Genomic DNA, 17,560 nt, shown 5'->3' with positions numbered 1-17,560 from the left:
TGTTTCTATGCCCTTTACACGTGACTCTGTATATTTCCAACCCAAAAGAAGTGTGCATTTATCTTACACAATGTTTCAATATATTAAGACACAAAGCTCTTGGCTTACGAGCTCCCAAAGCAACATCGAATGTTCTAAATCCTTCTTTGAGTTATTCAGTTATTTCTCCTATAATTATTACAATCATTTATGAATTATGAACATACACAAACTCTACTGTAATTTCCCCTTCATATATACTTGCGTTCATATGCCTGCTACTTTTTAAATCACAGGCTTTTTACTCTGGAGTTCGGCGAAAGGCGCATCGTGAGCCGTCGTTCATGACAAGGCATCATCAATGATGGGTTTCACAAGTCTTCAGTCACAGCACCATGCCAGTGGTCAGACAAACAACACTATGTAACTGAGAAATAGGGAAAATTTCGCACAACTTCGGACCGGGAACAATACCACACTTTAAATAAATTTGGAAACCATCCTCACTCTGCCTCGACTTTGTTCGGCTTTATCATACTTCACATTACTGCCACGTACTTCCAGAGAAAATACCAGTTAAACATGTCGCATTAAATGTGTGAATAGAGCCATCTAACTTTGCATGAATTCCTAAAGGAAACATGTAATCCAATGTAAATTCCCATGAGAAGAATGGGCATGACTCCATGAGCAAAATGGGCATGACAACTAGTTAATTAATAATCCTGTGTGCATAAAACATTTTTAGGGACCATTTATCACCAGAATAGACAGAATTACTGCATTGAAAGGAAAATTAAGAAAAAATTGCAGGAAAATAAAGCTTACAGAAAATGCTATGCAACAAATCTTCACACAATTCTAAAACTATTCTTCAAGTGAATGACCTTGCTGACATAAAGATGAACATTTAGACCAGGCTGTTAAGAGGAAGCACCCAGTCTAATAATATACAAAACATGATTCAATGAATTATACACTGACTGACAGAGCAAATGCAACACCAAGAAGGAGTGGTTCGAAAGGGATGAAAGTTGGGGGAAAAACAGAGACGGCACGGACGAATAATTGATGTTTATTTCAAACCGATATGCAGGTTACACAATGCGCACGGCATCGACTCAGTAGGATGTAGGACCACCGCGAGCGGCGATGCACGCAGAAACACGTCGAGGTACAGAGTCAATAAGAGTGCGGATGGTGTCCTGAGGGATGGTTCTCCATTCTCTGTCAACCATTTGCCACAGTTGGTCGTCCGTTCGAGGCTGGGGCAGAGTTTGCAAACGGCGTCCAATGAGATCCCACACGTGTTCGATTGGTGAGAGATCCGGAGAGTACGCTGGCCACGGAAGCATCTGTACACCTCGTAGAGCCTGTTGGGAGATGCGAGCAGTGTGTGGGCGGGCATTATCCTGCTGAAACAGAGCATTGGGCAGCCCCTGAAGGTACGGGAGTGCCACCGGCCGCAGCACATGCTGCACGTAGCGGTGGGCATTTAACGTGCCTTGAATACGCACTAGAGGTGACGTGGAATCATACGCAATAGCGCCCCAAACCATGATGCCGCGTTGTCTAGCGGTAGGGCGCTCCACAGTTACTGCCGGATTTGACCTTTCTCCACGCCGACGCCACACTCGTCTGTGGTGACTATCACTGACAGAACAGAAGCGTGACTCATCGGAGAACACGACGTTCCGCCATTCCCTCATCCAAGTCGCTCTAGCCCGGCACCATGCCAGGCGTGCACGTCTATGCTGTGGAGTCAATGGTAGTCTTCTGAGCGGACGCCGGAAGTGCAGGCCTCCTTCAACCAATCGACAGGAAATTGTTCTGGTCGATATTGGAACAGCCAGGGTGTCTTGCACATGCTGAAGAATGGCGGTTGACGTGGCGTGCGGGGCTGCCACCGCTTGGCGGCGGATGCGCCGATCCTCGCGTGCTGACGTCACTCGGGCTGCGCCTGGACCCCTCGCACGTGCCGTATGTCCCTGCGCCAACCATCTTCGCCACACGCGCTGCACCGTGGACACATCCCTATGGGTATCGGCTGCGATTTGACGAAGCGACCAACCTGCCCTTCTCAGCCCGATCACCATACCCCTCGTAAAGTCTTCTGTCTGCTGGAAATGCCTCCGTTGACGGCGGCCTGGCATTCTTAGCTATATACGTGTCCTGTGGCACACGACAACACGTTCTACAATGACTGTCGGCTGAGAAATCACGGTACGAAGTGGGCCATTCGCCAACGCCGTGTCCCATTTATCGTTCGCTACGTGCGCAGCACAGCGGCGCATTTCACATCATGAGCATACCTCAGTGACGTCAGTCTACCCTGCAATTGGCATAAAGTTCTGACCACTCTTTCTGGGTGTTGCATTTGCTCTGTCAGTCAGTGTATATACCGTAAATTACTTTCTACGATCTGGCTCACATTTTTTCTTCCCAATGCATGGAAAGAAAAGTATAATACCAATATAAATGGTCCGTTATTGGACATTATAAATTTTCCAGCTAACTCATTTCTGGTTGCTAGCATTTCGCCCTCGTGTGCCAAGTTGGGCTCATCAGTTGGTACCTAGCACAGCTACCAAGATGCTGGCTAGTGCATACGTGGAGGCCACTGCGGAGGCTACTTGGAGCCACCGGCAGTGCCAATGCACTATGAGGGACTTCGCCTCTTAACCAAAAATTGATGCCTGCTTGGCTATCAGATGATACAAATGTCGATTCCCATAGGGGATCTGTAATATTTGTCCCGAACGAGTAAATTTATAATACCAATATAAATGGTCCATTATTGGACATTATAAATTTTCCAGCTAACTCATTCCCGGTTGCCAGCGTTTCGTCGTCATGTCCCAGGTCAAGCTCATCAGTTGGTACCTAGCACACCTACCAAGACGCTGGCTAGTGCATACCGTGGAGGCCACTGCGTAGGCTACTGGAGCCACCGGCAGTGCCAATGGACTATGAGAGACTTTGCCTCATAACCAAAAATTGATGCCTGCTTGGCTATCAGATGATACAGCCTACGCAGTGGCCTCCACGGTATGCACTAGCGAGCGTCTTGGTAGGTGTGCCAGGTACCAACTGATGAGCCCGACCTGTTACACAAGGGCGAAACGCTGGCAACCAGGAATGAGTTAGCTGGAAAATTTATAATGTCCAATAACGGACCATTTATATTGGTATTATAAATTTACTCCTTCGGGACAAATATTTCAGGTCCCTTATGGGAATTGACATTTGTATCATCTGATAGCGAGGCAGGCATCAATTTTTGGTTAAGAGGCAAAGTCTCTCATAGTGCATTGGCAATGCCGGTGGCTGCAGTAGCCTACGCAGTAGCTTCCACGGTATGCACTAGCCAGCATCTTGGTAGGTGTGCTAGGTACCAACTGATGAGCCCGACCTAGCACATGAGGGCGAAACGCTGGCAACCAGGAATGAGTTAGCTGGAAAATTTATAATGTCCAATAACGGACCATTTATATAGGTATTATAAATTTACTCATTCGGGACAAATATTTCAGATCCCTTATGGGAATCGACACTTGTATCATCTGATAGCCAAGCAGGCATCAATTTTTGGTTAAGAGGCAAAGTCTCTCACAGTGCATTGGCACTGCCGGTGGCTCCAGTAGCCTATGCAGTGGCCTCCACAGTATGCACTAGCCAGCGTCTTGGTAGGTGTGCTAGGTACCAACTGATGAGCCCGACCTGGCACACGAGGGCGAAACGCTGGCAACCAGGAACGAGTTAGCTGGAAAATTTACAATGTCCAATAACCAACCATTTATATTGGTATTATAAATTTACTCATTCGGGACAAATATTTCAGATCCCCTATGGGAATTGACATTTGTATCATCTGATAGCCACACAGGCATCAATTTTTGGTTAAGAGGCAAAATCTCTCATAGTGCATTGGCACTGCCAGTGGCTCCAAGTAGCCTACGCAGTGGCCTCCACGGTATGCACTAGCCAGCGTCTTGGTAGGTGTGCTAGGTAATAACTGATGAGCCCAACCTGGCACACAAGGGCGAAACGCTGGCAACCAGGAATGAGTTAGCTGGAAAAATTATAATGTCCAATAACCGACTATTTATATTGGTATTATAAATTTACTCATTCGGGACAAATATTTCAGATCCCCTATGGGAATTGACATTTGTATCAAAAGAAAAGTATAACCATAAAAATAGAAAGTCTAGGCAAAAAGCTTTTATTCTTGCCAAAAAAAAAAAATACTGCAAACAACATCCAACCGCTGATTTGCTGAGTGATGATCAAGTATAGTATGTCAATTATCCATACCAATACATTCCTTCTTTACCTAAGTTACGACCAAATATGTACTAACCCATTCACTGTCTTCTGTGGGGAGGGGCGTATTCTGGCGCAAGATCAACGGACTGCAGCCGTTTGGATCCATGTCAATGACAGAGCAACAGTTTTTCACACACCTCGCAGTATATTTTGGAGTAGAAACAAAGGAGGGCATCATTAGGATAATTTCAGATTTCAAGTTCCGAAGTATTTAAACAAAAATAATCAAATATTTATTTCTAAATACAGGGTCTTTATATGCTTGGCAAGGACTTTCTCACTCAACCTTGGCCACCAGCGATGGTTCAGTTGCCGGCTACCGCGCGTGCGTTTGTACAGCAGAATATGGTGCTCAAATCATTATCATGCATTTTATTCAGCAAGTTTACAGTTTGTGCTCAAAATCATTATCATGCATTTTACTCACCATTTTTACTTTATGCTGAAAATGTTCCCCATGTGCTCCCAAACATAATCGGCATCTCCTAATGAAGTTTTCGGATACTCTACCAAGTTCTTCAGCAGTGATGGATGCAATTGCAGCTCTTATATTGTCTTTAAGTTCATCTAGTGTGTGAGGGTTGTTCCCATAAACTACATTTTTTAAATATTCCCCACAAATAAAAATCACATGCCGTTAAATCTGGGCTACGAGGGGTCCACAGGTTTTTACTTATGATCCTCATACCAAACATGCTTCAGTAAGGAGATAACGACCTTTACGTCTATTTTTATTCTTTACTGAACCTGTACGTTTGAATCTCTTGGCCAGTTGTTCTATAGTCTGATTGATAGGAATGGGTCTCCCTGGAAATTTCGCTCGGAATTTTTGTCTTGTCCTAGTGCACGATTTTCTGCACTATGTAAGTATTGTGCAGATGTACAAGTTCATGTAACAAATATTTCACATGCATTACAGCACTATACACAATGACAATAAAACACTATACAATACGACACAGTACGCAGTAGCTTCATTGAACACCCTGCTATCTCGGAACTCAGCTCTCAGCAACTGCAGAAGTGCCTGAAACCATGTGTGACAGCGGCCGGTAGCAGCCTGTCATCGGCGGCCAAGGTCGAGCGAGAAAGTCCTTGCCAAGCATAAATAAAGACCCTGTATTTTGCATATACATTTTCAAATTATTCCTTAGAATGTTTCTAATAAAGTTAAAACAAAATGCGAACAGCTAAATCTGGCTATATGCAGCTGTTTCAATGGTCCAATAGCTCAACAGCAGTATAGCACACACCAGCAAGTTTTTTCTTGCAGGTGTGAAAGAGAGCTACCCTAGTGGAATTCAAGTTGCCAAGTGGACGCATGTTCTTTAAGCCACCTTGACCTGACATCACAAAAGTAATTTAATATAATGGAATCCACCTTTTTAATACATACAAAACTGTTGAACATAAATTATATTACAACATTTTTATTATTATGAAGGTACTGGTTTTGACATGTTTTCAGTGAGGTGCATGCTGAAAAATTTAGACTATCTCCCTCATGTTCAGTCTTTCAAGCCGAATTGTGCGCTATACAACAGGCAGTTATGTGGATTAAAAAACACAGTTGTGCTGCGCAAATATTGAGTGACTCTCGGGCAGCTTTGAGAGCAATCCAAGAAAAATAGTTGTACATAGTACAACTTTAAGATAAGAAGACTATGCCACCAACAGTGCTCAGATTATTCCTCAGTCCTGAAATAGTGTTTGGTGACAACGGACTTAACATCGGCAGTCTAGATAAATACGTAAGTTTTTCATTATATTAATAATTGTATATATTTTATTTTTATCATTACTGTTTCATGTTATCTCTATCATTGACAAGTTTACGCTACGTAAACAATACTGTACATATATAAGCTTGTTTTTAAGTGATTTGATAGAATCTGAGGATGTTCTTGTAGAGCGAAACATGTCATTCTTTGTATGTTAGTGTGTGTTTTACAGATATGTTTATAGTGTTTTAATTTACATTGTATTTGCTGTGTGTTTGACAGACTGAAAAGCCTTTGTTACATTTGGCAGGTTAATTCAATTGTCATGTATTAACTTAGTCTCACTATATATAGCCCTAATATACTACTTGTAAAATAGGGTTTGTAGTGGGATATTCAATAATAATAATAATAATAATAATAATAATAATAATAATAATAATAATAATAATAATAATAATAATAATAATGATGATGCCATCATCAGCCTTTCATAAAATCAAGCAAGAGAATAAATTCACATATAGCAACAATACACACATATTAGGTAAAAACTGTATAATGACATATTTAAAATAGTTCATATAAAATATCTGAGGATTGTTACGCGTTGGCGGCGGTCCTAGGATGATATGCAGAATCGAGGTTCCCCAGTTCAAGTGGAACGTGAAACCTTGCCGCAGCGTACCAGGAAGCCTACTCTATGGAGAGGACCTACATGTACACTAAAAACCATCTTCCGACGTACATAGTACAACTTTAAGATAAGAAGACTATGCCACCAACAGTGCTCAGATTATTCCTCAGTGCTGCATTTCTCTATGAATAAGATACTTATCAAGATTTTAACGTGTTCATAAAGTTTTATCATACTTTACAGAAAGTGCCTCAACTCATGTAACAATACAAGACTATTATGCCACCAACGCGTAGCAATCCTCAGATATTTTATATGAACTATTTTAAATGTGTCATTATTCAATTTTTACCTAATATGTGTGTATTGTTGCTATATGTGAATTTATTCTCTCGCTTGGTTTTACGAAAGGCTGATGATGACATTGAAAACATGTCGAAACTGGTACCTTCATAATAATAAAAATGTTGTAATATAATTTATGTGCAACAGTTTTGCATGTATTGAAAAGGTGGATTCCATTATATTAAATTACTTTTGAGATTCTCAGATCGATACGGAATGGCCAAAACTTTAGTTGACCTGACATGGCGGTGTGTGTTTGTGTGGGGGGCCTCTGGGCATACATGGAGATTCACAGCATCTTATGGTGACAGATAGCTAGCTAGGGTACGGTCACGTCACAAATGAGTTGTTGTAATGGTGAACATTTAAAATGTTTAGTGCCCCCCCCCCCCCACACACACACATATGAGGCTACAAGAAAAAGAACAGCGTGTAAACAGTATAGCCACTTGCACATCATCTTGTTAGTAAAAATATAGCCATTTAAAAAAATATATTTTAATTAAAGTATTTATTTTTGGATTTTAGCATTTATAAAGTTTTTATGGATTTATCCATTGATGGCATGTGCAGGAGATGTTTTTCAATACACATGGAAAAACTTTTAGGTTGCCCAGCATCAACACAGAGCCAACCACAAAGTACACCAATTTTGTATCTTTTTTCTGTGGATGTGTGGGTCTGACTGTAATGGTCGAAGGGATTGTGAATTTTTGTAGTGCTGCTCTTGGATTGTAGGTAAAGTTTTCGTAGGTTCTCTGGCATTCTTCATATTACTCATCATAAGGAATGCATTTGTGCATCAGTTGTCGCTGTACCTACACGTATTAAGCAAGTGAAACTGTAAAATTTTGGCTACAGTAAAATGCCTCCTAACTTTTGCTCAATCAGTTTAGGTTAGGATTTTAAGTTAAAAAACCCCAGCAAGTTCCAATATATTTCTGCGAAAACCATGACTGTACGATTATGAAGCATCACTGGGTGAAACTAAGTAGGTCTACATTGTCTAAAATCTGCTGTACTTCTGTTATAATGGCGCTGTGAATTCTGATTTAGAAATGGTAATGCGGTGGGTGTGCGCACACTTAATATTTTTGCAGCTGGAGTAATGAACATATTCACTGCATGCCACGGGATTAAAGTGTACAAGAATAAATTCCATCTTCCATATTAAACTTACACTGACCAAAATTACTCCAATTCTGCAGAAACTTCAACCACAATTTATTTATCTTTCAAACTAACTAATGGTGTGCACTGAATTTCTCTCTGTCTGTACACGTGAAGAACACTTATGGTGTGTGTCAGATATTATCCACTGCATCTAAATTCAGGTTTGCTGTTATTTTCGTATTAGAATTTCTAACCATGCTTAAAATGTGGCCAAAGTTACCCCAATTTACAGTACCGGCTAGCAAATCACTGAAAAATGTGACCACGACCCTTAAGTTAAATACTAATTTTCATCAAAACAACCAGTAGACCTAATGTATGGAAGGCTACTGTTGAATACTGTGGAAACTACCAGCATTATGTAAGAGCTCCTATGTGGTAGAATTAAAGGAAATGAGTAATAGATATAATTTCATGTGCCCATTACTGTACTAGCGGTAGCCCTTATAGGGCAGATCCTGTGACGAGGGTGGGCAGCACCTGCCATGCATGGGAAACCGTGTGTCATTGCGGTGGAGAACAGGTAATGTTATGTGTGATGTATGAATTGCAGGGATGTTAGAAACAGCACAAATACCCAGTCTCTAAAACAAGAGAATTAAAACATTAAGCATGGGCCCAACTGTTGCACCGGCTCCCCCATTTACTGCCATACATGGTGCCCAGGCAGCGCTCGGACTTGGATTTCTTAACTAATAAATCACCGTATGGTGGAAACACATCTGTCTCTCTTCTGGTAAACATGAATGACAACATTACAGTTCCTTATACTGCTGCTAGATTGGACCACTGACCATTGCTGGATAAAATATGAACTATTGTTTTCAAGAGTGGCAACCATGTGCTCTGAGCACTTTGTTTTCCCGCTTGTTCCTACAATGCGTCACAGTGTCTTAAACATTTGAGTTATAGCATAATAGAAACCCTGATAAACTGGAATTCGTTATCTGAACTAGACGACAGCAATGGTGATGATTGATCTCTGCTTTCTGTCAGTAATTCAAGTAAAGATACATACCCAATGAAGATGATATGAATGATACGTAATAGCAATATACCTATCTGATTTGAACTTGATCACACAAAGACAAAATTTTCTTAACTGTACTGCAGAAAGATCTTTTGCCCCTACTTGCATCATATGCGAGGAGTCTACATGTATTTTGTAAATGGAGGAAGTGTAAAGTGTTGAATGTGAGGATAGGAACATTAAGAACGACACAAACACCCAGTCCCCAGGCTAGGGATATTAATCATTCACAATTAAAAAACCCTGACCCGGTCGGGAATCAAATCCGGGGCCGCCGGGTGGTTTGTGAAATTAATAACTGGTTCGATAGAAGGCAATTCGGTTTTAGGAAAGGTTATTCCACTGAAGCTCAACTTGTAGGATTCCAGCAAGATATAGCAGATATCTTGGATTCTGGAGGTCAAATGGACTGTATCGCGATTGACATGTCTAAAGCATTTGATAGGGTGGATCATGGGAGACTACTGGCAAAAATGAGTGCAATTGGACTAGACAAAAGAGTGACTGAATGGGTTGCTATATTTCTAGAAAATAGATCTCAGAGAGTTAGAGTAGGTGAAGCTTTGTCTGACCCTGTAATAGTTGAGAGGGGAGTTCCTCAGGGCAGTGTTATCGGACCTTTATGTTTTCTTATATATATAAATGATATGAGTAAAGGAGTGGAATCGGAGGTAAGGCTTTTTGCGGATGATGTTATTCTCTATAGAGTGATAAATAAGTTACAAGATTGTGAGCAACTGCAACGTGACCTTGAAAATGTTGTGAGATGGACAGCAGGCAATGGTATGTTGATAAACGGGGCTAAAAGTCAGGTTGTGAGTTTCACAAATAGGAAAAGTCCTCTCAGTTTTAATTACTGCGTTGATGGGGTGGAAGTTCCTTGTGGGGATCGTTGTAAGTATCTAGGTGTTAATATAAGGAAAGATCTTCACTGGGGTAATCACATAAATGGGATTGTAAATAAAGGGTACCGATCTCTACACATGGTTATGAGGGTGTTTAGGGGATGTAGTAAGGATGTAAAGGAGAGTGCATATAAGTCTCTGGTAAGACCCCAACTAAAGTATGGTTCCAGTGTATGGGACCCTCACCAGGATTACCTGATTCAAGAACTGGAAAAAATCCAAAGAAAAGCAGCTCGATTTGTTCTGTGTGATTTCCGACAAAAGAGTAGCGTTACAAAAATGTTGCAATGTTTGGGTTGGGAAGAATTGAGAGAAAGAAGAAGAGCTGCTCGACTAAGTGGTATGTAATACCAATATAAATGGTCCGTTATTGGACATTATAAATTTTCCAGCTAGCTCATTCTTGGTTGCCAGCGTTTCGCCCTCATGTGCTAGGGTGGGCTCATCAGTTGGTACCTAGCACACTTACCAATACGCTGGCTAGTGCATACCGTGGAGGCCACTACGTAGGCTAACTGGAGCCACCGGCAGTGCCAATGCACTAAGAGACTTTGTCTCATCACTAAAAATTGATGCCTGCTTGGCCATCAGATGATATAGATGTTGATTCCCATAGGGAATCCGAAATATTTGTCCTGAATGAGCAAATTTATAATACCAATATAAATGGTCCGTTATTGGACATTATAAATTTTCCAGCTAGCTCATTCTTGGTTGCCAGCGTTTCGCCCTCATGTGCTAGGGTGGGCTCATCAGTTGGTACCTAGCACACTTACCAATACGCTGGCTAGTGCATACCGTGGAGGCCACTACGTAGGCTAACTGGAGCCACCGGCAGTGCCAATGCACTAAGAGACTTTGTCTCATCACTAAAAATTGATGCCTGCTTGGCCATCAGATGATATAGATGTTGATTCCCATAGGGAATCCGAAATATTTGTCCTGAATGAGCAAATTTATAATACCAATATAAATGGTCCGTTATTGGACATTATAAATTTTCCAGCTAGCTCATTCTTGGTTGCCAGCGTTTCGCCCTCATGTGCTAGGGTGGGCTCATCAGTTGGTACCTAGCACACTTACCAATACGCTGGCTAGTGCATACCGTGGAGGCCACTACGTAGGCTAACTGGAGCCACCGGCAGTGCCAATGCACTAAGAGACTTTGTCTCATCACTAAAAATTGATGCCTGCTTGGCCATCAGATGGTAAGTGTGCTAGGTACCAACTGATGAGCCCACCCTAGCACATGAGGGCGAAACGCTGGCAACCAAGAATGAGCTAGCTGGAAAATTTATAATGTCCAATAACGGACCATTTATATTGGTATTATAAATTTGCTCATTCAGGACAAATATTTTGGATTCCCTATGGGAATCAACATCTATATCATCTGATGGCCAAGCAGGCATCAATTTTTAGTGATGAGACAAAGTCTCTTAGTGCATTGGCACTGCCGGTGGCTCCAGTTAGCCTACGTAGTGGCCTCCACGGTATGCACTAGCCAGCGTATTGGTAAGTGTGCTAGGTACCAACTGATGAGCCCACCCTAGCACATGAGGGCGAAACGCTGGCAACCAAGAATGAGCTAGCTGGAAAATTTATAATGTCCAATAACGGACCATTTATATTGGTATTATAAATTTGCTCATTCAGGACAAATATTTCGGATTCCCTATGGGAATCAACATCTATATCATCTGATGGCCAAGCAGGCATCAATTTTTAGTGATGAGACAAAGTCTCTTAGTGCATTGGCACTGCCGGTGGCTCCAGTTAGCCTACGTAGTGGCCACCACGGTATGCACTAGCCAGCGTATTGGTAAGTGTGCTAGGTACCAACTGATGAGCCCACCCTAGCACATGAGGGCGAAACGCTGGCAACCAAGAATGAGCTAGCTGGAAAATTTATAATGTCCAATAACGGACCATTTATATTGGTATTATAAATTTGCTCATTCAGGACAAATATTTCGGATTCCCTATGGGAATCAACATCTATATCATCTGATGGCCAAGCAGGCATCAATTTTTAGTGATGAGACAAAGTCTCTTAGTGCATTGGCACTGCCGGTGGCTCCAGTTAGCCTACGTAGTGGCCTCCACGGTATGCACTAGCCAGCGTATTGGTAAGTGTGCTAGGTACCAACTGATGAGCCCACCCTAGCACATGAGGGCGAAACGCTGGCAACCAAGAATGAGCTAGCTGGAAAATTTATAATGTCCAATAACGGACCATTTATATTGGTATTATAAATTTGCTCATTCAGGACAAATATTTCGGATTCCCTATGGGAATCAACATCTATATCATCTGATGGCCAAGCAGGCATCAATTTTTAGTGATGAGACAAAGTCTCTTAGTGCATTGGCACTGCCGGTGGCTCCAGTTAGCCTACGTAGTGGCCTCCACGGTATGCACTAGCCAGCGTATTGGTAAGTGTGCTAGGTACCAACTGATGAGCCCACCCTAGCACATGAGGGCGAAACGCTGGCAACCAAGAATGAGCTAGCTGGAAAATTTATAATGTCCAATAACGGACCATTTATATTGGTATTATAAATTTGCTCATTCAGGACAAATATTTCGGATTCCCTATGGGAATCAACATCTATATCATCTGATGGCCAAGCAGGCATCAATTTTTAGTGATGAGACAAAGTCTCTTAGTGCATTGGCACTGCCGGTGGCTCCAGTTAGCCTACGTAGTGGCCTCCACGGTATGCACTAGCCAGCGTATTGGTAAGTGTGCTAGGTACCAACTGATGAGCCCACCCTAGCACATGAGGGCGAAACGCTGGCAACCAAGAATGAGCTAGCTGGAAAATTTATAATGTCCAATAACGGACCATTTATATTGGTATTATAAATTTGCTCATTCAGGACAAATATTTCGGATTCCCTATGGGAATCAACATCTATATCATAAGTGGTATGTTCCGAGCTGTCAGCGGAGAGATGGCGTGGAATGACATTAGTAGATGAATAGGTTTGAATGGCGTTTATAAAAGTAGGAAAGATCACGATATGAAGATAAAGTTGGAATTCAAGAGGACAAACTGGGGCAAATATTCATTTATAGGAAGGGGAGTTAGGGATTGGAATAACTTACCAAGGGAGATGTTCAATAAATTTCCAATTTCTTTGAAATCATTTAGGAAAAGGCTAGGAAAGCAACAGATAGGGAATCTGCCACCTGGGCGACTGCCCTAAATGCAGATCAGTATTGATTGATTGATTGCCCCCTACACTGTGGGGCCAGACAGAGAAAGGATTACTTTTAACAATCACATCTTGTCTTTAGATAGCATATTAATAATGTAACAATTTTAGATCTGAATATGAAAAAATTAATTAGCCTATGTGCATAATTCTAAATAAATGGGGGAAAAAAATGAAATATTCAAAAACATGATGAGTATATTGGCCTCTTTTCATATTTCAATGTTGAAAATAAAAGAACCAAATTAATTCAGTTCTGAGACAAAATTATTGTTTAGGATGCAAAAGGAATAATTCATTTTTATGGTTAAAATGCTCAGTATACAGCAGTTAACGCGTTACGAATATACCAGTGTTCAATGTGTTAACCATTTTAAGTACCTGACCCAGCCAGGAATCGAACCTGGGGCCCTCTCGACCGAGCTGAGGACCCAGACAAGGAATTGAGAACCCTATATAAACATTTATAATAGAACAATGCACTGATATTGCTTCTTCACAGATAGGTAGACCAGAAAATTACGCTTTCATGTTAACAGACCTACCTCATCATTTAGGTAACATTAGAATTTGGTATCATTAACCCTTGAACTGGCAACCATCTGATATCGGGCGTTTCATCCACTCCTCCCGTGGCAGCGCCCGATATAGAGCGTTTGGACATGCTCTTTATTTTATTAAGTTAATCACACAATTACTCATTGAAAGGTGCTAATTATGAGTCAATTGAAAGAGAAATGATTAATCTTTATTGAGAAATAGTTTATATAGCCTATTTGTATATTGTACGGATTATATGTGTAACTATATCAGATAAGCTCCTAATCTGTCGGCTTGTGCTAGCAGCTACGCAATCACTCATCAGCACATTAAGTCGCTAGTTGTACTGATATCGAACCAAATTGTTGATATGCGCTCATATAAGTAACATCCGGTAATACTGAAATATTTCTTGGTTCATCTGGTCTGCTGGCTGGCTAGCAAGAAATCTAGTTGACGTTTTTAGTAGGCTAATGTTCTGAGTTGTAGTAAGGAGCTGAAAGGAAATTGAGGGGTTGAAACCATTATCGATCGACAAGTATAATACCTTTATGGAAGGTGTGGGTAACGAAGGTAAGTGCACTTACCATGCCACCTGTTCCAGATCGACTAGAAGATACTGAAAGCTATTTTCTTCTCCGATCTTATAGATATGGCTTTATCTGATGCATAACAGTACATCCTGTACATAAAGAACACCAATAAGCCTTTACCAAGTAGACCTTGTGGTCAGTATAGTTAGAGGATTGGTAAATGAACCCATCCCAATTCCTATACCAGTCGTGGGGCCAGCAGGTCATGCAGCATGCCCATCTCATGTCCTTTGCCACAGAATAACAATACCAGTACCTGTGTGTTGTCTGCTTGAAAGAAAAGATGTTGAAGTCTACATATTGATCCCCAGGGTGTACGGGGAGATTACCACGGCTGTTATCATAAACTAGTACACATGTGGAGCCCGACAATCATGGAGGGAAAAGTAAGACCCACCCAAGCAACTCTGAGTAAAGTGCACAAGTTGCTGTGTAAAAATGATTCATGCAAGCAACTCTGACTAATGTGCACAAGTTGCTGTGTAAAAATGATTCATGAACTACTTGTTTCAATTGAGAATATTGCAATAAAATATTTAAATATGTTTATTCGCTATAAAACGGTGCTCCTTTCAGACTGTTACAACATTTACAAACAGGAGCTTTAAAAAACTGAATTTGATACTATGGATGAGGTAGTTATCCCAAAAGACGGCAAGTGCAAATACTTAGGTGTGAGATTTGAAAGTAATTTGCACTGGAAGGGTCATGTTGATGACATTGTTGGGAAAGCATACAGATTGTTACATGTCATAATGAGGCTACTTACAGGATGCAACAAAGAATTAAAAGAGAAAAGTTACTTAAGTATGGTTCGTCCATTATTGGAATATGCAAAAAGAGTTTGGGATCCTCACCAAGAATACTTAATAAAAGAAATAGATGGTATGCAGAGGAAAGCAGCAAGATTTGTAACAGGGGATTTCAGGAGAAAGAGCAGTGTAACAGAATTGTTAAAGGAACTTGGGTGGGAAACTTTAAGTAAGAGAAGGGAGAAAACTAGACTTATAGGATTATATAGAGCCTATACAGGAGAAGAAGCATGGGGAGAAATCCGTGAGAGGCTTCAGTTGGAAAATAATTATATCGGCAGGACTGAGCACAAGTATAAAATTAGAAGGAATTTTCATTTCACTGGGAAGGGCGTCAAGAAGTGGAACAGTTTACCAGGGGTAGTGTTTGAACCTTTTCCAAAATCTGTACAGATATTCAAGAAGGGAATAAACAGCAACAGAGAAAATAAATGAAATGTTAGAGGGCATTCAACCAGTGCCTGTTATTGTAAATAAAAAATGTGGGTGAATAAATGAATTCCATCCCCTGGTCTATGGAGTTTGGACAGCCGAAGTAGGGGACTGCCTGTAGGGGTGAAGTAGGCCTACAGTGGGGACTTTGAGGGCCCTGGGACTGCTACGGTAGCTGTGAAGGCCCTTAAGGAACTCTGAAAATCGGTGGCAAAAGGGTCTCTGGTAAAGACGCAGCAGGTTGTTATGGTACTTAGGTTACAAAATGGGTGAACAATAAATAAATAGGTAAATAAATGCAATGTAAATTTTAATCTTATACCAGTTGTATAGTATTATTTGAATAATTTCACATACTGCATATGAGTTGACTATGTTTGTAAGTACAGGAGATATTATAAGTAGAATTTTGTAAACTATATAAATTTATTAAGGATGAGATGTGTGTTTAATAGAATATAAATCATCATCATCATTGACCAACTCCAGTTTCCTAGGTGTGGTATACGAGCCCCTTCCATTTTGTTCTGTGCATGAACCATTCTTCATTCACAATCTGCTCCCAATCCTGACCTCTCTCCTCTGAAAATTACAGGCCAGTCAGTTTGACATGCATTGTATGTAAGCTTTGGGAAACCATTCTTTCTGATTATATACGACATGTTTGCGAAATTAATAACTGGTTTGATAGAAGGCAGTTTGGGTTTAGGAAAGGTTATTCCACTGAAGCCCAACTTGTAGGATTCCAGCAAGATATAGCAGATATCCTGGATTCAGGAGGTAATTGGACTGTATCGTGATTGACCTGTCTAAGGCATTTGATAGGGTAAATCATGGGAGACTACTGGCAAAAATGAGTGCAATTGGACTTGACAAAAGAGTGACTGAATGGGTGGCTCTGTTTCTAGAAAATAGAACTCAGAGAATTAGAGTAGGTTTATCTGTCCCTGTAATAATTAAGAGGAGAATTCTTCAAGGCAGTATTATTGGACCTTTATGTTTTCTTATATATATCAATGATATGTGTAAAGAGGTGGAATCGGAGATAAAGCTTTTCGCAGATGATGTTATTCTGTACAGATTAATAAATAAGTTTGTGAGTAACTGCAAAATTACCTCGATAAGGTTGTGAGATGGACAGTAGGCAATGGGATGATGATAAATGGGGATAAAAGTCAGGTTGTTTCACAAATAGGAAAAATTCTCTCAGTTTTAATTACTGCATTGATGGGGTGAAAATTCCCTTTGGGGATCATTGTAAATACCTAGGTATTAATATAAGGAAAGATCTTCATTGGGGTAATCACATAAATATGATTGTAAATAAAGGGTACAGATCTCTGCACATGGTTATGAGGGTATTTAGGGGTTGTAGTAAGGATGTAAAGGAGAGAGCATAATTGCCTCTGGTGAAACCCCAACTAGAGTATGGTTCCAGTGTATGGGACCCTCACCAGGATCACTTGATTCTGGAACGGAAAAAAATCCAAAGAAAAGCAGCTTGATTTGTTCTGGGCGATTTCCAACAAAAGAGTAGTGTTTGGTCCGTATTGACAACAGTGATCGCATTCAATTTACAAAGTACCCTATACATTATTATTCACCTATTCAATACCTACAGTACCACGTTCTGTGGTTAAATAATCATAAAAGATTGAAAAGTTGTGGACATGCTTCGCCCTTCTTACTGGGCATCATCAGCACATTAGCTAATCTTAAAACAAACCATTAAAAAAAAAATGATTACACTATTGTTTATGAAAAATTGAGATGAGATATGTTGTGATATTTTTAAAAAAAATTCTTTGAAACAGTAGTTAAGACATGTGACATGGGAAGTA

At 40.7% G+C, this 17,560-nt stretch overlaps 1 protein-coding gene across 2 annotated transcripts in view; it reads right to left on the bottom strand.

Moving 5' to 3' along the window:
• Nucleotides 1-17,560, bottom strand: part of LOC136864392 (E3 ubiquitin-protein ligase siah2) — a 90,879-nt gene that overhangs the window by 41,683 nt on the left and 31,636 nt on the right. Inside the window, exon 1 of one of the 2 annotated variants that reach the window (XM_068225965.1) lies at nt 4,343-4,451. The exons of the other annotated variant lie outside the window; for it this stretch is intronic. Coding sequence (XP_068082066.1) covers nt 4,343-4,414 — 72 coding nt within the window. The 5' untranslated portion in view covers nt 4,415-4,451. Of the gene's footprint in view, nt 1-4,342; nt 4,452-17,560 lie in introns of those variants that run through there. 2 annotated transcript variants of the gene reach the window in all.

Source organism: Anabrus simplex, chromosome 1, assembly GCF_040414725.1.
Source record: "Anabrus simplex isolate iqAnaSimp1 chromosome 1, ASM4041472v1, whole genome shotgun sequence".
In the NCBI taxonomy this organism is placed as follows: domain Eukaryota; kingdom Metazoa; phylum Arthropoda; class Insecta; order Orthoptera; family Tettigoniidae; genus Anabrus; species Anabrus simplex.
Note: the sequence above shows the minus strand (reverse complement) of the source record. Positions and strands in the feature narration are given on the sequence as shown.